This window comes from Paramormyrops kingsleyae, chromosome 20, assembly GCF_048594095.1.
Source record: "Paramormyrops kingsleyae isolate MSU_618 chromosome 20, PKINGS_0.4, whole genome shotgun sequence".
Taxonomy (NCBI): domain Eukaryota; kingdom Metazoa; phylum Chordata; class Actinopteri; order Osteoglossiformes; family Mormyridae; genus Paramormyrops; species Paramormyrops kingsleyae.
This window is the reverse complement of record NC_132816.1, coordinates 10,591,658-10,612,591: the sequence shown is the minus strand read 5'-3', so window position 1 is coordinate 10,612,591 and position 20,934 is coordinate 10,591,658. Positions and strand designations below refer to the sequence as shown.

At 43.8% G+C, this 20,934-nt stretch overlaps 1 protein-coding gene across 5 annotated transcripts; it reads left to right on the top strand.

The window, feature by feature from the left end:
• The first annotated feature begins 59 nt into the window (after positions 1 to 59).
• Positions 60 to 20,234, top strand: LOC111836896 (cytosolic purine 5'-nucleotidase). Of its 5 annotated transcripts, none has more exons than XM_023798579.2 (18): positions 60 to 81; positions 3,121 to 3,246; positions 5,152 to 5,225; positions 9,571 to 9,688; positions 10,151 to 10,246; positions 10,377 to 10,468; positions 10,605 to 10,662; positions 11,458 to 11,551; positions 12,281 to 12,334; positions 13,277 to 13,360; positions 13,764 to 13,805; positions 14,601 to 14,708; positions 14,807 to 14,873; positions 15,169 to 15,339; positions 15,430 to 15,481; positions 15,608 to 15,668; positions 15,928 to 16,104; positions 17,538 to 20,234. In XM_023798579.2, the coding sequence occupies exons 2-18, from the start codon at positions 3,146 to 3,148 to the stop codon at positions 17,772 to 17,774; spliced, it is 1,686 nt and encodes a 561-aa protein (XP_023654347.1). In that variant the 5' UTR covers positions 60 to 81; positions 3,121 to 3,145; the 3' UTR covers positions 17,775 to 20,234. The 5 variants fall into 5 exon arrangements, with proteins under 5 accessions (XP_023654347.1, XP_023654341.1, XP_023654354.1 ...); XM_023798573.2 differs by lacking the exon at positions 60 to 81 and adding an exon at positions 582 to 711; XM_023798586.2 differs by lacking the exon at positions 60 to 81 and adding an exon at positions 730 to 1,875.
• Positions 20,235 to 20,934: the final 700 nt, after the last annotated feature.

Here is a 20,934-nt window from a genome sequence, read left to right as displayed (position 1 = left end):
ACTGATTAAAGAATACATTGTGGAAGTGAAACAATAGGCCTAACTAAACATTTGTAGCGTATACGTTGCTCTATGGGTGAGGTAGGTAGCAATTAAGTGACATTATTAACAATGCGCCAATTGTCCACCTGTTTTCTACGCTTTATTTCTCAACTTCAGTATTCCGTTTCTTACGGAAACACCTGCTTCATACTTCGCTTAACAGAAATTAGCTGATGTTTGAAAGTTGCATAGGAAGATGTAGCAAGTAGGCTAACAAAAACTACCACTAGATGTCTCATATTTTTTTGGGTACTGCAATAAATGTTTGAGTCTTTCTACAAATTATCCACTTATCCTAGTTAAGGTAGCGGGATAATATTAGCTATTAAACACAAAGACAAATTTAGATTTTTTTCTTATGGGTTCAGTGGGCAGCACGCCACTCTCTGAAACGGGTGTGAGAAAACTTATGTATTAAAAAAAAAAATCCATCAGTTTTATACTCTTTTTCCGGCATATGACTTTCTCTACTTCGTACATGCTTCTTTCATGTCTTTCTGACCACTATCCGCGGACCTTTGGCCCTGAACTATGCGCAGAGAATTTCCAACGTGTCACTTGGACTCGTGAACGAGCTCCGAAGCGCAGGCGCATCTCTCTTGCCGCCCCATAGGGACCGCGCCGCACTAGGGCGCATGCGTATTTTCGCAAGCGCTGCGGAGCACTGAGGTAGGTGTCTTGAATCTTGTGTCCTGCGTTTTCATTAATGAAACTAGCGGGCGCGTCGTGTTTTTCCTCATTTTTATTATTAAGAGTTGAATAGCTGAGGTTCTGTGGGCCACATTCGAATGACACGTTTCCCTAAATCGTATACATGAGAATAGACCTTTGCCTGAATGTGCGGCGAGGCACCGGGAAGCCAGCAAACCGGCCTGTGCGGAGAGCTGACTGGCTGATCGCTGGATTTTTATCTCCAGTGTTAAACTCAGCAAGAGGGGCAATAAGTGTCTTTTTTTCCCAGTAAAGGAGGGTTTGTTATACGTAAAAACCTTTCGAGTAGTGGGATGGACGGCTGCCGGCTAGTGGTAGCACCTCAGCCAACGAAACTGAGAGGAAATGTTAACATAAAGCTGTCAAATAGCTCTTAGCTCAAGTACATCGGAGTTTCGGAGGACAAAGAAAAATGGCTAACTGTCGTTTTGCCGCTGGATGATGTGCATAACTGGATGTTAATTGCTGGCAATTACCTGTATATTTGTCTTGAGGGGGTCTTCGGACACTTGGGTGACTTTAATACCGCTATATTAAGGATGACGTAACCGACAGCCGCATCTCATCGCCCATATTTACCTGTTTACTTATCTCGCTCTAACCAGCTGTTGTCGGTCGGGTTTGACAGGCCGTGATTTATATATACCGGTTTATCCAGAGCTACACATATTTTGCTCTGGTTTTATGCCTTACTGACGGTAATGAAGTGATTTAACTTTTGTTTTTGAAAGTCTTATGAAGACGTTAACGGTACTGTCGGGCTGTCTGCGTTAGTAGTGATGTGTATAGCGTCAGCTGTGGCTGCCTCTGGTAATGATGTGTGGCTTTTGCTGGAGACCCGTTAAAGATTCCGTCCTGAACTGGGATTAATGCAGCTGGTCTGTGACGGGCAGACTAGATGATCCCTCCTCGGGAGATGTGCACGTCCTGTAGATGGGTGAGGGAGGTGGGGGTCTGAAAGTAAAATAAATTATTCTCGTTCTCTCTGTGAACGTGAATGCAAATGCGGTTAAACGTGCCGTTTTATTTGTGTGAGTGAAAGTAAAAGCAAAAAGAGATGTATATGTCCAAGGACCAGTGCTGATTATGCCCTATTTGCATTACTGGGGAACAAATGTAAAGGTATCTACTTTGACTGTAACTCACATCTGACAGTGAATCCTATTTCTACATTTTCCTTTCAGCTGACGTGTTAGATTGACAAAACAGAGTTTTAAAATTTCTGTTCATTGTCTTTTTTGACTTTAGGCGTAAATGTTTTCTTCGTTTGAACACGTTGTCTTGCAACACTTTATTTCTCAACCGAGCACACAAGTGTGTCTAAGCGGGTTATCTTGCTGTGTCATTTACTGCGAGGACACATCGCTCCGGGTTGGATGACAAGAAGGACACTCAAGGTTTTTAATGATGGGTGGAAATAGAAGATTTTGCAGGGCACAAGGGTCTGACAGAAGAAAATAAAGATTAACTAAACATCTTTATGTCAGTTATCTGTAGTTGTTAGGGCAAAGGTGAAATTCAGCAGCCTATCAGTAATAAAGACAAACATCTGCAGTTTCTTGGTTTCAAAATATGTTGAGTGGATTGTTTTTTTCCCTCTTTTCTCTCTGCTTCAGCATTGATGGCATCACCCCGCTTACTGTTTTGTAACTGCGTATCTCAGTGTGAGAGAGGATGGCACCCTTCCTCACTTCATTAAATAGTCCTGATTTAATTGGCTCAATCAGAAAGGTCACTGTGGCTCTCACTTTCCTTACGGGAGCCTGTATGACTTTGGCACCAGCTTGTGTGAATTGTTCCACTGGAATGGCTGACAGGCTAGCTGCCCTCTTGCTTCCCAGTGACTCTGCTGATGTTAATGGAGATGAATGAGGCATGCTAGACACTGTGCATTGCTTCTCCTCTTGTAAGCTGAACATCCATTGGAAAAGTACCATTTTGGCTCTGGGAATGTGCTTGTCAGGCTAAGCTGGGAGTTTTTGAGGCTATATATAGGATCATTTTTGGAGTACCTTTCGTCATAATTTCTGGTAGCAGTCCATCTGTAAGCCATGTTAAAGCCCATCCTTATGGCCTGGTTTTAAAAAGACAACTGTAGCTCAGGTTAAATAATTAAATATCAGTGTTATGAACTATATCCACTTTAATTGTGTGATCTATTAGAAATATATCTAGTGTATGAATGTCCCATTTTGTTCAATTTGTATTTGTTATACCATTTCAGATGTTTGATTCTTGTTTCAGTTTTGCTTCATTTGTACTTATTTGCTATTTAAGTGTTAAAAAACAACATTGTGAATGTAATCATTAAGTCTAATAACGGGGAAAGTCCATCTGTTGAATTTTATGTTTTTGTTGCTTTTTTAGAACGCTACATTTTGAGGCACTAAAAATGACGACATCATGGAGTGACCGTCTACAGAACTATGCAGACCTTCCAGCCAACATGGATGGACTTGCTATGAAGAAGTATCGCCGAGAAGCCTACCACAGGTATAATGTTTTTGGGATAGCTGAAACCTCAAGGGCTGGCTTGCAAAGGGACTTCACATAATCCATGGCTGTTTTAGATGTTTTTTATGGCGTTATTGTGTGGTTGTTTTGCTTGTCTGAATTGCTGATTGATTAGGGCCTTTCTGTGAATAAAATTACTTTGGACTTTTCAGGGAATGATGGTTCAAAAAAACCCAGTCTCTTGTTTTTATAGCTATGGTATGTTCTCCCTACTGTTGTATTTTACCATTGTATTAATATATTTTTTCTGGACAGCCAAGTCATGGAACAGTGGTAGAGCTTTTTTAGGTTTTGTTTTTATTCTAGGAAGAATATCTTCTTCATTAAAGCATCATTGTCAATAAGACTCTTTGTGGTTTTTGTGTGAATTTAAACATACCACGTGTTTACATTTCATGTTACTGTCAGTTCAAAGGTTTGTTGTATGCCTTATTCTGTAGTACCGTCTTCAAAATGATATTCCGTTGCTTTGTCTTTGAAATGGGTCAGTCACTGGTACCTACAACCCCCAATAACTCCTCTGTGTGCTGTTATCATATATTTCACAAGAACTCTTGTGTAAATCACACTAAAAACATCTTCTGCTACCCATGCAGGTCATCCTAATCCTCACACGTGTGTTAAAAAGTGTAAAGTTAATTGACTTTTTGGGAATATTTGTATTTGTTATAACATTTGAGATGTTTGGTTATTTTTTCAGTTTTGTTTCATTTGTACTTATTTGCTGTTTAATTGTTAAGAAAACAACAACATTGTGAATGTAATAATTAAGTTTAATTGTATCTTCTCTCCCCATGATTGCTATTGATTCTTCTAGAGGTCTGGTTGAAACAATGTAATACCACACTGGCTGTTACCCTGGAACTGAAGGTGCATCTAAGGACACGTTCACTTGCTTTTTCTGGCATGTTTGTCTTTCTTTGTGCAAAGTTCCTGCCGCAGCAAATGTCATGTTAATCCTGAACAACTGTCAGTGTAATTACACTGGAACTGGATTCAAACCACCTAAATAATTGTATGTGTGTGTGTGTATATACACACCTGGAAATATTTTATGTTTGTTTTTGTTACTATGGTTAGCAGAATTGGTACATGTGTAATGCTTTCCTTTCGTTTTATACTGAAAGCCAGTTACACTGAATCATGTTGATCAAAGTTGTTATTCTCTTTTCCCCTACTTTGTTCTAAGAGATAATAGATTGAATCTGTGTCGTTTACGGCCGGTTCTGGAGTGCCCCGCTAAGAGTCTGATTACTGAGAGATGGCAGTGGGTTGGTTCAGCAGCCATCTTAATTGGTAAATCGTAAATGATGCGGTTCTCAGCATGCTCTGAAAAATCACAGAAACTCGCCCATGAGTACTAGGGGACTTGAACATTTGCTGAAAATGCCGCTTTATTCTTTTTTAATTATTTTTTTTATTTTTAAATAAAAAAAAAAAAAATTCTTGCCTTTGGGAGGTGATGCCTCTCTTTGTGGTCTTCCTGACTGCTTAAGAATGTGGCTGCGTTGAACCATCAAGGGGCCTGGGAGCACAGTGCAACTGGGGATTCACCAGTGCAATAAGCAATGCCACGGTGCTGTCAAGACGCACAAGCTGTAGACCGATTCGTCGCTGGACCTGTTGCTGCGCTCAGCCAGCCTCTGTCCAGGGCTCTCTTTGCTCCTGATGATATCCCAACAACTAGTGTGTTCCTCTAAACCATAACAGTTTTGGTTTTGTGAGTAATGACATACATACACGCACATTATTTGAAACAGATACATACAGATAAGGCATCCTAAGCTAAACAAGAGCCATTCCTTGGTAAAATACATCTATCTTACTGTTCAATCCAAGCTGGCAAATTCTGTTTGCTGATCATATTCTTTACCTTCTTCTCAGAGTGTTTGTAAACAGAAGTTTGGCAATGGAGAAGATCAAATGCTTTGGTTTTGATATGGATTATACTTTAGCAGGTAAGTGACATACAGCCGGACGTTTGAATGTAGCCTTTGGTACGCATCATTGTGTTTTTCTGAATGAAGTACTAAGCAGTATCCATCACACACTTAAATATCTTCCGAAAAGTATTATATGCATTACAACATGTAAGTAAGTCCTTTTTAGTAGCACTGTACATGTTGTTTATTAGCGTAAGGAGATAAAAGGGGAAGTTTACTGTAAAATATTCCAATTGTATGCCAACAGTGTAACTATAGCTGTTGGCTTCAATATGTTTTATGAGAAAAGCCACACAGATAAAGTTCACTAGCATCTGTTAACATCGTTATGTCAAGATGATACATTGTATCTCGGACAGCTTGTTTTTCGTTCGCCAGCCAAGGGTAAAAGTAGGAAACAAACGTGATGGTGCTACAAAATTTGCTTTCATGATGTTCATCTGTTATTAAATCACTAGCTGTATATTTGTGTAGTGTTGAGTTTAATTTCTTCACTGTCTGTTTTATACATTAAACTTGGTTAATATTATATTGCCCTGTACCCTGGAAATAAATATTGGGCAGAAAATGGCGCTGGGTGTTTATTTTACATCTAAGTGCTGCTCTAGCCCACTCTTCTCAGCTGCTCTTCTGGTAAACTGTCTAAAATAGCACGCCTTTTCAGAGGTCAGTTACTCGCGTGACCTGTGAAATCGATCGGTGCGTGGCTGGGTTGTAGTTTACTCATCATTTGTGCGTTTTTTCTGAACGTTGCCCCTTCGAGACACCATGGAGCACACCTGCCATTGTCTTCCTGTTTATGTGGATCCAAAAGCAATATTTTAAAGAGGGGGCATTACGTTGGTATTTTGGTACTACAAAGATACTATGCAGTATTCTCATCTCCTCATTATTACTCAGATAACTAAATAACTATGTACTACATATTTTATTTTATATCTCTCTTTGTTGGTTTCTTCATTCTTTGTCTGTTGTCTTATGGCAAAAACTTAAAACCACATGATACCACAGACCACCTAGTGCAGTTTGGCATCTTTAGTTGAATTGTACCACATTTAGGCCCATTGGTGAAATTTAATTTCTGTAGTAGTATACTGAGGTATCATAAAATTTTTGTGGAAACATTACAACTAACTGTAGGTCAATATGAGGTTTACCTAAGTCAGGAAGACAGTTTGTGGTGGATCAGGCAATTTGATCTGTACTAGAGGGAAGAAGATACTCATATTCAGTGGTTAAAAACAGACATAAAATGAGGAACAGTGTGCTTGGAAGGCGAGCACTTGTGATGTGGCTTGTAGTAAGCAAGTTTCTGGGCACTTGTTTATTCCAGAAGTCCCTTCTACTTTGAATGATGGTCAGCTTGAATTTCAGAATGCAAGGGTTAGTTGTTTGTTTGTTAGAAAGCATTGCATGTGTAAAATGCATTTTGCGTGTAGTCTCCTGGCAAGCAGAAGAAGGTTGCCAGGCAGACTGAAGCCGTGGAGGATAAATAGGTCCCCCACACAGCACTTGGACCTGACATGGGTCTGTTTATCCCAGAATGTAAGCGATACTGGAAAGTGAGGCAATGCTACCTGTGTCACTGCTGGCAGAGGGGCAGGCGGGCATTTATAGCGTCCTGCATAATTATCTGTCAGTGAGTGTGTTCGCGCCATGATATAACGTAGAGGGAACCAGAGCTGGGGGAGCTGTCAGTGTGGCAGAAATATGAGTTTGTCTACAGCAGTGTTTCCGAACCCGGTCCTTGGGGCCACCCAGGCGGTGCTCGTTTTTGCTCCCTCCCAGCTCCCAGTATGACCAAGTCTTCCAGGGAGCTGCGATGGAGCGAAAAAATGTGGACCGTCTGAAGGTCCCTGAGGACCAGGTTGAGAGAAATATTGGTCTACAGGGCCAAGTGGGGCATAAAACATGGTGTGAAAAGTGGAGTGCACCCTCCAGCATCTGAGGACCTCCCCTCCGCTGCCCTCAGCCACTCCTTCCACCAGAGGAGCTGAGTAGGAGCTTCTAGGTGCTGCTGGGCGTTCATTGATGATCCTGACCCATCCCATTTTCATTGCATCTTTTCACCTCTTGCCTCATATGAGTGTATAAGTGGGTTACCATACAGTTACTGTCTGACTGGTGCACAGCATGTGAGCCAAAATAAGCAGCAATGAACAGAAAGAAGGACAAGTCACAGTGTGTACTAGTGATCTGTCTCCCATTTTTTCTTTTTGTCTGGTGTCCCAAATCTCCCCCTGTCCCATAGAGTGCCCTTGGCCTTATGTCACTATAGAACAGAAGTGGTACAGCTCTGCACTGTGTTGTTTTCCTGTAATGAACTACACAATTTTGGGCTAGTCGCAGGTCATGCCACAGACATCATGAAGTGGTGCGTAAACACACTTCAAACTTTAAATCCTGTTAAATATATAAATCTTACAGGAGCAGGATTATAAAGTTTGATGAAAAATGAATTTGGAAAAGAAAAAGTCAATGTAATTATCTGTATGAATGATTGTGACCCTGACAGTTAGTGTAAAGATGCCTCATTGTGCACGTGGGTAAGGGGAAACTTGCCAGTGAGTTTAATATCTGTACCTGTACAGTTTTCTAGCCACACAAAGTTGATTCCCCTCATTTGTTTATGGTATATCCTCTTTTCTCGCAGTGCTGTATGTTGCATATAGTAAGGTGGACTGCCTTACCTCTGACGTGCTGTAATTTTGATAATTACACCTCATTCACTTTTAAAATTACTGTTCTTCGAAGACTTTGTGTGCTGGTAATGGCTGCTAAAGATTCCACCCTATAATCATGCTTCCAAGTGAAAGTTAATCGTTCTCTATGAGGCGCTCTGTACAGAACAATCACCTGAGGAATGTCGGAATAGAGGCTGAGATCTGAGGCACAGCCCATGCCCATGAGGTTAACCTGCTTGTATTGTGTTTTCAGTTAATTTTTGCACATTTTGTTTCGTTTTTGAACTGGAGTCAGTTTGACAGTGAGGCGATGCTTTCTGTGGTCTCCCAGGCATATTTCTGGTCAGACGAGTTGCTCGAGAAGAGCTCAGCATGCCACGCATCGCTGGCCTTCCCTCTCAGCCACACAAGCACTCAGACTAACAGCCGACTACCGTGACCTGGAGTAGAAGCGGGGCGCCCCAAACCTTCTGCAGACTAGCAACCCCGGCCTTAAATAACTCCACACTGTGCAGAGGGCTCTACGCCTTGCAGATGTCGCTGTTAGCGTGTAAACGCTGAAATTACCCAGGAAGGCTGTAGGGGTGCTGCGTGGCTCAGCAGGATAGGCTCCTGTGCCTGTGATCAGGAATGTAGCCATTAAAATCCCTGGGTCAGCATCACCTTCGGGCACCTGAGCGAGGCCCTCAACTCCCAGCTGCCCCAGGGATTACCTGGCCCTGCTTTCCTTTGGATGAAAGCAACTGCTAGATAAATGTGATGCATTTGTATAGAGTAGGCTATCTATCTTTGCCTAAATGTCCCCCCCCCCCCCCCCCTTTTTTTTTCTTTGGCCTGAGCGGTTTCCACACTCCTATAGGACAGGGGTCAGCCTAGAACTTCCCAAGGTCGAGTGAGATTTGCACTTCAGAAAAACTGAGTGCCGGCAGGCAAGGTGACGAAAAGCCACCGCCTCAAAATAGTTGCTTTTGTAGCCGAGACAAGCTCTTGGGGGAAATGGGGGGGGGGCGAGGAATCTGGTGGGAATCGCAGAGGCCTTCCGTACGAGCGCAGCATTCAGATCATCCCTCAGAACAGCCCCACAATGTTTGGCATTGTTTGGCCCTGAGGCTGCGGCCGACTTTCCTCTTAAATGTCAGGCCAAATGGGGGCCTGGAGGCTGGCCAGGCTCAGCACCGCGGGATCCCGCACGGCGCCCTGTCTGCGTGCGATCCAGCCTTTGGCTGCTCGTGGGGCCTCAGTACGCGTTGTTATCTCGCCGCTCTGCCGTGCTGCGTTCCCTTTTATTCAACAAGTGGGTGAGTCAGCCCGTTAATCTGTTGATTAACTCGGCCGTTTAGTAAAATCCCTTCCTGCTTCATGAGCGGCACACAAAGATCACTCCCCCAGTGCCTCAAGTCTCACAGAATAATCAAGAAAATGTCATGGAAGAACAAGGATTTTTTTTTTGTTCAATATATTGTTTCATCATTGTTTTCACACACCTCATTCCTTATTTGAATTGGCTTAATTCATCATTCATACATTTTAAGTTTGCTTGTACTAAATACATGTTATTCCTCCTCATAATACTAACTTGCACCTGCTGAAGGCTCTTCGACTACTGGGGTTTTTCAACAGCCCAAGGTTTTAAAAGCAGAAATTCCTCTAACAGCAGCTTATCTGTCTGGCTGTAGTATATAAGTCCCCGGAGTACGAATCCCTGGGCTTCGATCTGACTGTGGAGAGACTGGTCTCCATCGGATACCCTCAGGAACTCCTCAACTTTGTCTACGATTCGACTTTCCCTACCAGGTGAGGATGACCCCGGGCAAGGAACAGGTTGGCTTTCAGTTATACAGACCACTGTATATCGACAGTAACGCCCGCTGGCTAGCAAAGCAAGTCCATGATTTTAAATATTAAATTATCTGATTGCCTTGTGGGGTGTGTTGAGCAGCTCTACCTGTTAATACATCTGCATGCAGGACTTGCACCTTGAGTTACCAACCAAGTCAAAGGGGTATTGTTTCTATACAAGCCTTTGCCGTTTGTTCGCGTTCACATTTTTCCCTTTCACATTGACAAGTTTATGCAATAATTCTTGCTGCCATTTTCATCATCTGAATAAATCTCACAACTACACTCACAATGTAAATGACTAAATGGGAGCAGCCGGTCAGACATTGTGGCAGCGATGTAGGGAAGAGGTATGTTGAGAGTGACGGTGTAACACATGTCCGAAGATTGATGTTGCCATTTCCCTTATCAATGAAGGGGCCTGGTGTTTGATACAATGTATGGGAACCTGTTGAAGGTGGATGCCTATGGGAACATCCTGGTTTGTGTCCACGGCTTTAACTTCTTGCGGGGGTGAGTGCCTTCAGACATGAGCTTCTCCCGTTATTTGGCCCGAGCATTTTCCTCCACCGTGGGACTGTTCTCGGCTACGTTCATCCATCACTCGCTCGACTGGCCTGTTCTCCTCACCTTTGTCCTTCAGTCCTGACATTCGAGAGCTGTACCCAAACAAGTTCATCCAACGGGACGACACGGAACGCTTCTATATCCTCAATACCCTCTTCAACCTGCCAGGTGACCAGCCCTTTGTCTGACTCGGATCTCTTTGTGCGTTTTTACAGTGTGCGCAGTATTATGGGAATTATGGGATAGTGCTACCATAAAAAAGGAAAGGTTTTACAAGCTTGTTCTTAATATTTTTCTCTTGCAGAGACCTACCTCTTTGCATGCTTGGTAGACTTTTTTACCAACTGCGATAGATATGCAAGGTAAGAGCCCGTGGCTGTTTGCATCTGAAAATGCCCCTTGATAAATGGTAGCCTGCGGAGATGCTGATGAGTCACCCCGAAAGAGGCTGGGCAAATAATACCTACAAAATGCCGCTATTAAGTACTTTTGGCATATATGGAGTACTGCGGGAGAGTGAAAAGAAAGAACGCTCCTCAGGGAGCAGGGTTTTTTTTTTTGGGGGGGTGGGGGGGGTGTCTGCTTATTCCAATGGGTGTTTACAAATCAGTCTGTTTCAGAGAAGAAAATGCACTGTCTGTCCTACAAGAGAGCTTTCTTTGCCACTACTTTGCACTTTTTATTTTGATCATCTTGGAGTTAATTTCCCCTCTTAATGTAGCTTGCACGTTGCTTCCAGATCCTTCTATCTCATCAGTAGGGAATTGCATGAAAAACTCTGGCATATCAGCAAACCATGCATGTACTTACTAATGCTGACGAGATTGCACGGTGAAATTGGATTTTCCCTTGCATTTCCGTTTCCCCTCTGAATGAGTAGTCTATCATAAGCTGCTCACGTAATTGATCGTGTGAGCGGGAGCAACAATGAAATGCAATAACACTCACAAAGAGTTGTGATCTGACTGTTTGTGATCTGAAATGGATGCACGTCCTCTGAAATGACTGTTGGTCTTTTAGGGGGAGAAAGCTTTCCTGTTTGGCTGGACACCTCAAACAAGGGAAGACTATCTCGTTTAAAGCAAGCATGTGAGAATGTCAGTTGCGTATACGGTTCAGGTCGGTCGTCACAAGGTCCTGCATTTTTGCCCCCTTAGCTGTGAAAAGGGTTTTAAGGACGGAGACCTCTTCATGTCCTACAAGAGCATGTTTCAGGATGTCCGAGACGCTGTCGACTGGGTTCACTTCAAGGTATGCTGGTGTTAAGGCTGGGAGGCACACAGAACCTTCTGGCATGGGGTTTGGGGGAGGGAATGGGGTTATAGGGAGCAGGGGTGGAGATGAGGTTTTACAAAGACTGGGGGGTTGAATGAGAACACACGACATAACCTAAAGTCAGCAGGGTATGGGATCAGAGCTCCTTGTACAAGGGGTAATGAAATGGAACGATGCTTTATTTGCCACTTGCAGAAATACATTGGAATACCTCTTTTCATATATTCCATCATGCCCTCCTTGAGACATATACACAATCATACGCACACATATACAGTTGAGAGTGAAGCTTGGGATTCGAGCGCCGGATCAGTCATTTATCTGGCACCCTTAGTGGATTTTGGGGGGGGGGTTCAGGACCTCGCTCAAGGGCCCGACAGGCATAAGACTACTCCGCCGAGGGCAGGATTCGAACCAGCGACCAGAGGCCTAAATGGCTGAGCCATCTGCACAGGTGGTGGTTCCCAGACTCTGCCCCTCCCTTAAAGACCCACAGCCCCTGTCTTCCCTCCTTACACGTTACAGTCATCGTCAGTCATATTAATGTTATTGTATTGTTGTATTATATGGATATTGCTGTTCATCCTCCTCGCCTGTGTGTTTGCATAGATATTTTATGTGTGATAACCTTTTATCTCCCTGTTATACTTTACAAGTCCTGTCATTTTTTTTTTAATCCATGTATTTTCCCACCAAACATTTTAGGGAACTTTGAAGGAAAAAACTGTAGAAAACCTGGAGAAGTATGTGGTAAAAGATGTAAGTAAATATCGTGTCTTTTCATAGTAATTTACTTACTGCTGAAAACTCGTGATTCTGTTTACATTCATGAAACCATATAACAAAGGTAAAATACATAGTTTGGACCCCCCACACATGCTAATCCTTGTGTCTCATTAGAATCATTTTCAAATAATTTAAGATACAATCAAATGTTTTGTATTGTTTGTTTGGTTAGTTTATCTGCACTGGTGTTTAATAGAGTGATAAATTTATCAACCTTGGCAATTCACCAGATAACTCCAAGCTTTAAAAATTAGGCGTAATTTCACTTTGGTCCTGTTCCTGTTTTTCATTGGAATAATGAGTGGCTATCAAAGTATCTAACGTCGTAAGCCAGGCTGAGGATGCACTAGCAACCACAAAGGACAGCTGCAGCCACTGAAGGTAGCAGTCACAGGTGGAATATTGACCGTGCTCAACCAGTCGGTCACTAAGACATTATCAGTCGGTCACTAAGACATTATCAGACATCAGTCGATCACAACTTCCATTCTCCTCCCCGATTGGCAAATAATATCGAGGGGACCCTCCTGATCAGCGGGATTCGGAAGCTCACCAGAAAAATTTCTTTGTGAAAGTAGCCATCACTGTAAAAATGGTTGTACACTGCTAATACAGAGACAGTAATATACTGCATCTACATGAACGCTGTCATTCACAGCTCCACTCAGTTCTGTAATAAACATGTGTGTGCCCAGCCTACGCTGATGTGACCCTTATCAGAAAGCCAAAAAGCCTTGTTTTCATCCTTAATTTCATTAATTATTTGGATTATGGGTAGTAGTTGGCACAATTGTTTAGCAAACGTAACCACCTATACATTTCTGTTTCTTTTCAAAGCCTTTTGTTTTCCAGTGTAGCTTTGAAACTCCCTTTCGTCAGCTGTGAAGTTGGTTTTGTTTTGTCTCCTTCATTCAGGGAAAGCTACCTCTTCTGCTGAGTCGCATGATTGAAGTCGGCAAAGTGTTCCTGGCCACTAACAGCGACTTTAAATACACCGACGTGAGTCTTGCTTTTAAACAACACTGTTTACTGCTTTGTGCACTTCTTCATTGTTTAATGATCAGAATGGTAACATCTGCATAGTCATCTGTCCTGCATACTATGTGTGATGTGTACCGACATCTGGTAAAACCAGGGCTCTCAGTTCTTGCACATCTGCCGTGACACCCATGCTTTCAGACTCATGCTCATGCAAGACATTTTACAGCAAATCTATATTATTACATTATAAACCTAAAATATACATACTATTTATAAGGTAATAAAACTGTTACATACGTGTAAATGCGTGTGCTTGTGTGTGCAGACCTGTCCCTATTTGAAGATCTCACTCCAGCCAACTGAAAGTTGGCAATCCTGTAAAACTGATCATTTTTAATTCTATTTTGTTTCTGTCTTCCAGAAAATCATGACATACCTGTTCGATTTTCCTCACGGGCCAAAGGTTAGTCAAAAATGTTGCCTTTGATTGGCTGTTTAGTTGATGATGTTTCATCTACATGCAGTCGCCAATCTCTTAGATACACCTGCTTATTAATGCAAACAGCAAATCATGTGGCCGAAATTCAATACATGCACATGTCAAGAGATTCAGTTACTGTTCAGCTAAGCATTAGAGCCGTTGAGATGGCTGATCTTTTGAACGCGGGGCAATTGTTGGCAGCGTCTGAAAAACAGTGACCTCCCTGGGATTTTAATGCTTCACAGTGTGCAGAGTTTGCCGAGGATGGTGTGATGAATGAAAAACATTCTGTCGATGGCATTTCTGTGGCTGATGTTAATGAGAGCGGTCTAAGGAGAATGGCCAGATCCCATAAACGCACATGATCAAAAAACACGGTTCGGTATAACAGTCTGTCTAGAGTAATTCTGGAGGAATAACTACCCAGTATTATCATGGCTCCACTATCAGCAACACAAAGTCACGGTTGTGTTTCAGAGTCGGCCAGTTGGCGACCACTGATCTAGGTGTGGCTAACAAAATGGCGCAAATTGCCGGGTTGAGCAGCAGCAGGGTGGGACACTGTGGCCTCTCTGTAATGTGTAATGTTAGGTTCACCATAGTCTGCCGTAAGGCAGCTCATCTCCAGCCCACATTGGCCCCAGCGAGGTTCCTCCTTTATGAATACAGATTTGGCGCCTCCATGCCGTTTCCTTGGTGGTAAGCGGAGGCTGTGCTCATTGACGGCTGCGTGCCGTGTGGGTTTATCTCACCGAGCCGGGGTCCTGCTCTCTTCAGGTGGGTACGGCCCATCGATCCTGGCAGTCCTACTTCGACCTGATCCTGGTGGACGCAAGGAAGCCGCTGTTCTTCGGCGAAGGGACCGTGCTCCGCCAGGTGGACACTGTGAGTAGCCGGTCACCCTCTGCCCCCTCCCTGCCCTGTTCTCTTTGTTGCCCCGGTAACCCACTTTCAGTCTGATCCACACGCGCGCTGCGTTTCAGACGACGGGCCGGCTGAAGATCGGGACTTACACCGGGCCGCTGCAGCATGGCATCGTGTACTCTGGAGGTACGGACCGCGTCCAGGCACTGGTGCACTTCCATGGTGTCCCAGGGCTCCACTGGGGTGGGAAGTATCATCATCAGGCTTTTGAGGGTGAAATTGTCTGTGACGGGTTGGCACCCCATCATAAGTAACAGGACAGTATAAAGAGCAACCAAGCTCAGTATAGTGCTGGGAGTCTTTAAACCCACACAGACCCCAAAGTCATTCTGTGAAGCAATCATGGGCCCCTAGGATTTGGATTATTTTTTGTCAGTTTTCTGAGCATCGTGCCGGGTTTGTCTCTCTCGCCCCCCCACAGGGTCCTCAGACATTGTGTGTGACCTACTGGGGGCAAAGGGCAAAGACATCCTGTACATCGGAGACCACATATTTGGGGACATCCTGAAGTCCAAGAAGCGGCAGGGCTGGCGGACCTTCCTGGTGATCCCCGAGCTGGCCCAGGAGCTCCACGTGTGGACCGACAAGAGCTGTGAGTGGCGGCCTCCGGCGGAGCCTCGCGCAGCCGCTGACGTGCGGCACTGACCCCTGACATGCTCTCGCTTCCGTTCCTCTTTTACAGCCATATTCGAGGAACTGCAGAGCTTGGACATTTTCTTGGCAGAACTCTACAAGTGAGTACACCCGACACCCCCGCCCCCCAGTTATCGCTGCACCGTGTCACTCCGAAAGCGATGGCACAAAGTCCAAGCGTCCCTTCTATTTTTACCCATGGTGATCTCAGTGCATCTGTATCACAGGCATCTGGACAGCAGCAGCAACGAGAGGCCGGACATCAGCACGATTCAGAGACGCATAAAGGTACCCGGCAAGACCCTTATGTGTGTTCCACCAGTGAAGTGCTTTTAGGCAGGTTGTCAGTGTCGTTATGCCAGGCCAGAAGGTGTATCCATGTGCCCTCCAGCAGGTGTCGCTGTTGTCTGAAATCTTTCAAAATCAAAATAAAGCAACATCCAAAATAACCTATAAACTGAAGTGTCATCCATGTGTATGTATCCTTGGGCCTTATAAAACACATTCGTGACTAAAAAGTGAGCGTGTGCTCCGTCTCTAAATCCAGAAAGTGACCCACGACATGGACATGTGCTACGGCATGATGGGAAGCCTCTTCCGCAGCGGCTCGCGGCAGACCCTCTTCGCATCGCAGGTCATGCGCTACGCTGACCTGTACGCGGCCTCCTTCATCAACCTGCTCTACTACCCGTTCAGCTACCTCTTCCGGGCCGCCCACGTGCTGGTGAGTGCCTGGCCAACCGCGCAGCGAGACGCATGCAGTGCCGCCGTTTCCCTCAGCTTGGTTATGAATATTTTAAAGCAGCCTGAAGGTCTAAAGGCCTTGCAATGTTGTTTTTAAGTTTATTTCAATGTCAGAAATGCTGAACTGGAACTATTTCATAAAGCTCATATAAGTGTTGAATGGGGATTTCCAACACGTCGCACTTTGAACCTCTCTAAGCCACAAGCCTAAAGTGCACAAAAAGTGGTACAGAGAAAATCTGTACTAAACTAATTGCGCTCAACAACCCGGTGTTAATCCAGACAAATACACGATTGTCCCTCCCTTTTCCAGCAGATAATGACCAATGGGAAGTCATCTGTCAGGAACACCAATTAACAGCTAGTTAGACTTACGACATCATCAAGGTAGAAAAAAGCAAAGGACATTAATGAATATTCTAAAAATAGAATGCCTTCATACGTTCATTAAAAACTGGCTTTTTTTTAGCTGATCTGGATGTAGGATGTTTTTTTTTTTTTAAATGGGAAACATTTAATACATTAAATGAATAAATATAAAATGCTCATAGCACACGACCACCTTCATTTTTTCGAAGTAGCCCTTGAATGACAAAAGGTTGGGGACCCCTGGTGTAGACGGTATTGACTGGATGTCGTCTTGTGGTCAGATGAGTTCAGGGGTAGGAACACATTTACATGTTTTTCCTTTGCTAACTATGGCAGCTTCCTGTAGCTTGATTTACTCCCCGCTATCTGTTGACTTATTAAACGCCGCTACACGCCCGATTGACTTCGTGCTCCAGATATGGAGTGAAATGGACGGGAGGTGAATAACGGCCAGTTTATAAATAGAAATAAAGGCCAGTGTCTAATCCCTGTAACTGAATGACCGCTGGGCTTATGTGTGCCTGAGATCCTGGAGCGTGTTGGGAAATCAGGGCAGAGCCGAGTGTGTGGGAGTCTGGACTAGGAGCAGCTGCTCTGCGGGTGAGAACTCGTGCACATGTGCGCTGCACACACCAGTATGTGCGCTTCGCGGCGGCTGATGCGGTTCCCCGGACAAACATGCAGGTTCTCTGCGGCGTCCAGGGCAGAGGAGGTTCTCCGCCAGCAGATGTGGCTGAGGATAACCTGAATGTAAGCGCGGCGGAGGCAGCCAGCTCGCACTGTCACCCTTTATGCTCCCGCCCCCTGCCAGAAGCTCCTATGGCTCAACAAGTAGAGCATGGTATTAGCAATGCAAAGGTCATGGGTTCAAATCCCAGCTGTTACCCTTCCCTCTGCTGTAAGGCCCTTTGGATTAAAGCATCAGATAAAAGAGTAAATGTGACAAAATTCCTCAAGTCATTTGACACGATTTTGTTGTATGTTGACCCAAAGGATCTAGTCTAAGTCGCTGGGGGTTTTGCCCCATCTGTCTCACCCTCCCAGATGCCCCATGAATCCACTGTGGAACACACCCACGTTGACGTCAACGACACAGAGTCGCCGCTGGCCACCCGCAACCGCCACTCCGTGGACTTCAAAGACTCCGACTGCAAGAGGAACCAGCTGACTCGCTCCATCAGTGAGATCAAGCCCCCGAACCTGTTCCCCCAGACGCCCCAGGAGATCACGCACTGCCACGATGAAGATGACGACGAAGAGGAGGAGGAGGAGGAAGAATAACCTGTCTGCCGCGGGCGCAGGTGTGATTCCCTTTTTGTTTCTGTAAAGGAACCCCATTGCAAATATGTAGTCTTGAAGCCGTACGAGGTCTTGTACGTACCAGGCGAACTTCGTACATCAAAATTTATTTCCCCCAGCTTATTGTCTGTGTATCGAAATGAGCCACGTTGTTTGGAGCCGATGAATTAGATAGCCACAAATGAAAAGTTAGTTTGTTTTTACCTATTTTTATTTGTTTTTTCCGTGAGTCTTGTTCTGACGAGTCACTTTTATAAGACCAAACTCATGTGCTTGCTTCATTTTGAGGCTAAAGCTATCCATGCTGTATTATCCCGTCCATCTCGGTGGAAACACTGACTTCTCCACACTAAGATGCTGCCCCAGTCCCCCAGTTCTGTTTACGTTTGAGTCCACAACGTATGCACGAAAAACCGCGATGCAACGATGAAATGCACAGACTGCCCAAAGGCAGAGCTACTCTTTGCTCCCTGTCGCAGGGGGCTGGGAGAGCAGAGGCGATCTTAGCCTTACTGAGGATGTTCTGAAATACAGAACGGTTTAGTCTTACGGTACCGTACATCACATGACTCTCATGACTCAGTAATACGAATGCAGTTGATCCAATTTCCCTGTTGACACTGTGAGAGCTTGATATAAGATCTGAGATGAACACAGGAGCCCAGTATGCCTGTATGTGCGTTTGATATACAGGATGTGTATGATCCATTATTTACGTCCCTTCTAATGGAAAACCCATGTAATGTTAATAACCTGACCTTTGTAACTTGTCACAGCGTAATGATTATGCGTTGACTAACCTTGGTCGTGGTTCAAGGAGAATATCAAGTGAAATTCTAGAGCAGACCACCATGCATATTGGCCACGATCCTGCTCAGTGCCTCATTGTCTGAATAAGTATAAATGGTTATAGTGGAGACAGGCCTATTTTGAGACAGTATTCAGAACAATATTGTTTGCTGCAGTTTTCAAATTCACCTGTACTATTTTAAACAATTTCCAGAAGTTAAAAACCTGCAGTATTTGTAAGGAACAGTTTGTGCAAAATATTTTGAGTACATGGAGTGTGTTTGTTTTCGTTGACTTTTTTGGGGAATGCAGTTTGGTACAAAACCAGTATTTTGTCACTGAGTAAACTGTGCAACCTCCTTGCAAGAGAACCAGCCCCTGCCCGTGCTGTTAGCACTACCACACAATCTGATGCTGTTTTCTATGAGAAGTTAATGCTGCACAATGACTGAGCGACTGACCTGAGATCTGAGCTTACCTCATTCAGACACTATACAGATGGCACCGTGCTCCTGCCTACAGTGGCCGTCATGGCAGCTCTCAGACCTCAGGGGGTCTTATGGGATGCAACTTCTGACCTGGATGTCTGCGGGGTGCTGAGCGAACAGTGACCCAATTTACAGGGTGACAAGGTTCTACATGCAATGTTAAAACTGACAGTGTTTTATTGGCTGTCTGCTACGTTTGCCTTCGTTTAGTAGTTTTCCAGCTACTGGAAAGTCTGTGGAAGGGGGGCGGCATTGACTGTGCATCTTCTACTGGCAGAATGGTGATGGCCAGTGGGGATTTTCGGGACAAGTAAGGAAAGAAAATATATGAAAGTAAATCAATGGGAAACTGCTAAACCGGTGAAAAATGAATTGTTTTAGTTATTAAATGTAAAACCTTTGTATGCATTACATACAAGCATGTATTTTAGAGGAAAAAACTGTATTTGTACCATGGATGTATTGCTGTAAGACAGTAGCAACTAGAGAACTAATTTTGGTTATTTTTTTATTCTAAGCCTAGTCTGCAGATTTCGGCTAGTACTGTAACCAGAACCGTACCCATCCTTCAGACTGTGCTTAAGGGGAATATCCAGTACAGTAGGCTGGATGGATAAAGGCATCGACAGGAGCAAAGTGAGATTTGGAAGCTTTAGGTTACTTCGACAAATTTATATGTAATAGCAATAGCAAGTTATGAAGGTAGATGAATTCATTCACAAACAGTAGAGATGATAATGTGAATGGCCATAACCTTACATTAGAAGTGGCACAGTAGCTCCAGTGCATTTTTGTTTTTATTTAGTTCTCCTGTTCTTCATAATTCAGTTCTGTGTGTATATATATTTAATGTTCTTGCCATATTTTAGAATGAACTTTGTTTTCTCTATCCCTTTTTTAACTGTTACTATTTTGAAGAAGTATATTGAAGTAAACATTTCCTGGAACGTGGCTTAACACAGTGTAACGGTTTAAAGGTGTGCTGCAATATATTGATACATTTTTGTTTGTTTCTTTGGGGAGTGCTTTCGTTTCTTCTGGCCATATCACACTGAGTGCCAATTTTTCATGCCATTTTTAAATTAAACTTTGTGTGTTTAGTTTAAAAGAAATTTGTATTTTGTTTCCAAACATTTTCCATATACAATAAAGCTGTTTAACCCTGTTTATTTCTGTTTTTTTGAGCTTCAGACCGGACACAAACACACATTTATAAAAAAAAATGAACAAAGCTTAGGAGCACTGATTGAGTTTGTATCTATCCATGTTCCAACCACGTACTGTATACATCCTGATCAGGCTCATAGGAAGCCTGGGGTCTATCCCAGGCAGCACAGGACACAAGGTTGGGGAACAACACATGCAGCCAGAGACACAAACCCTGCTCCTAGAGGGGTGAGGCAAGAGTGCCAACCGATGTGCCATGTGCCATCCTCACCTATTATGTTACAAGAGTAATACTTTTAAAGGGGGGAAAGTTTATATCATGCTGAATGCAACTGCTTATACTGTAACACCTGTGAGGATTTTCCAGGTAAGAAATATTAGACCTACCTTTCAGGCACAGGTTTCATTTCACATAATCCTGAGAGCTGTACTTTTTTAAATATGGGGCCTGAAAAACAAAGAGCCTCCAACATTGTAGTTGAAGTATTTCTGTACTGCATATAGCATAGCTTGATCAACACTGAATAACCTATGAATGGAGAGTCAGATTCACTCCTGTATTGTTCAGCCAATATTAAAATAAAAGTTTCTTAAAATGCCCCCCCCCCTCCCCATAGAATTCAAGTAATTCATTAGGAAGAAAATGTGCTGCCACTGGCAATCATTATGTTAATCATTTAATCATTTAATGGCCGGCT

Coding starts and splice junctions, on each gene's coding strand:
- LOC111836896 (XM_023798602.2), top strand. CDS start 3,146: ATGACGACATCATGGAGTGACCGTCTACAGAACTATGCAGACCTTCCA. Junction 3,247..5,151: donor CGCCGAGAAGCCTACCACAG/GTATAATGTTTT, acceptor CCTTCTTCTCAG/AGTGTTTGTAAACAGAAGTT. Junction 5,226..9,570: donor TATGGATTATACTTTAGCAG/GTAAGTGACATA, acceptor GTCTGGCTGTAG/TATATAAGTCCCCGGAGTAC.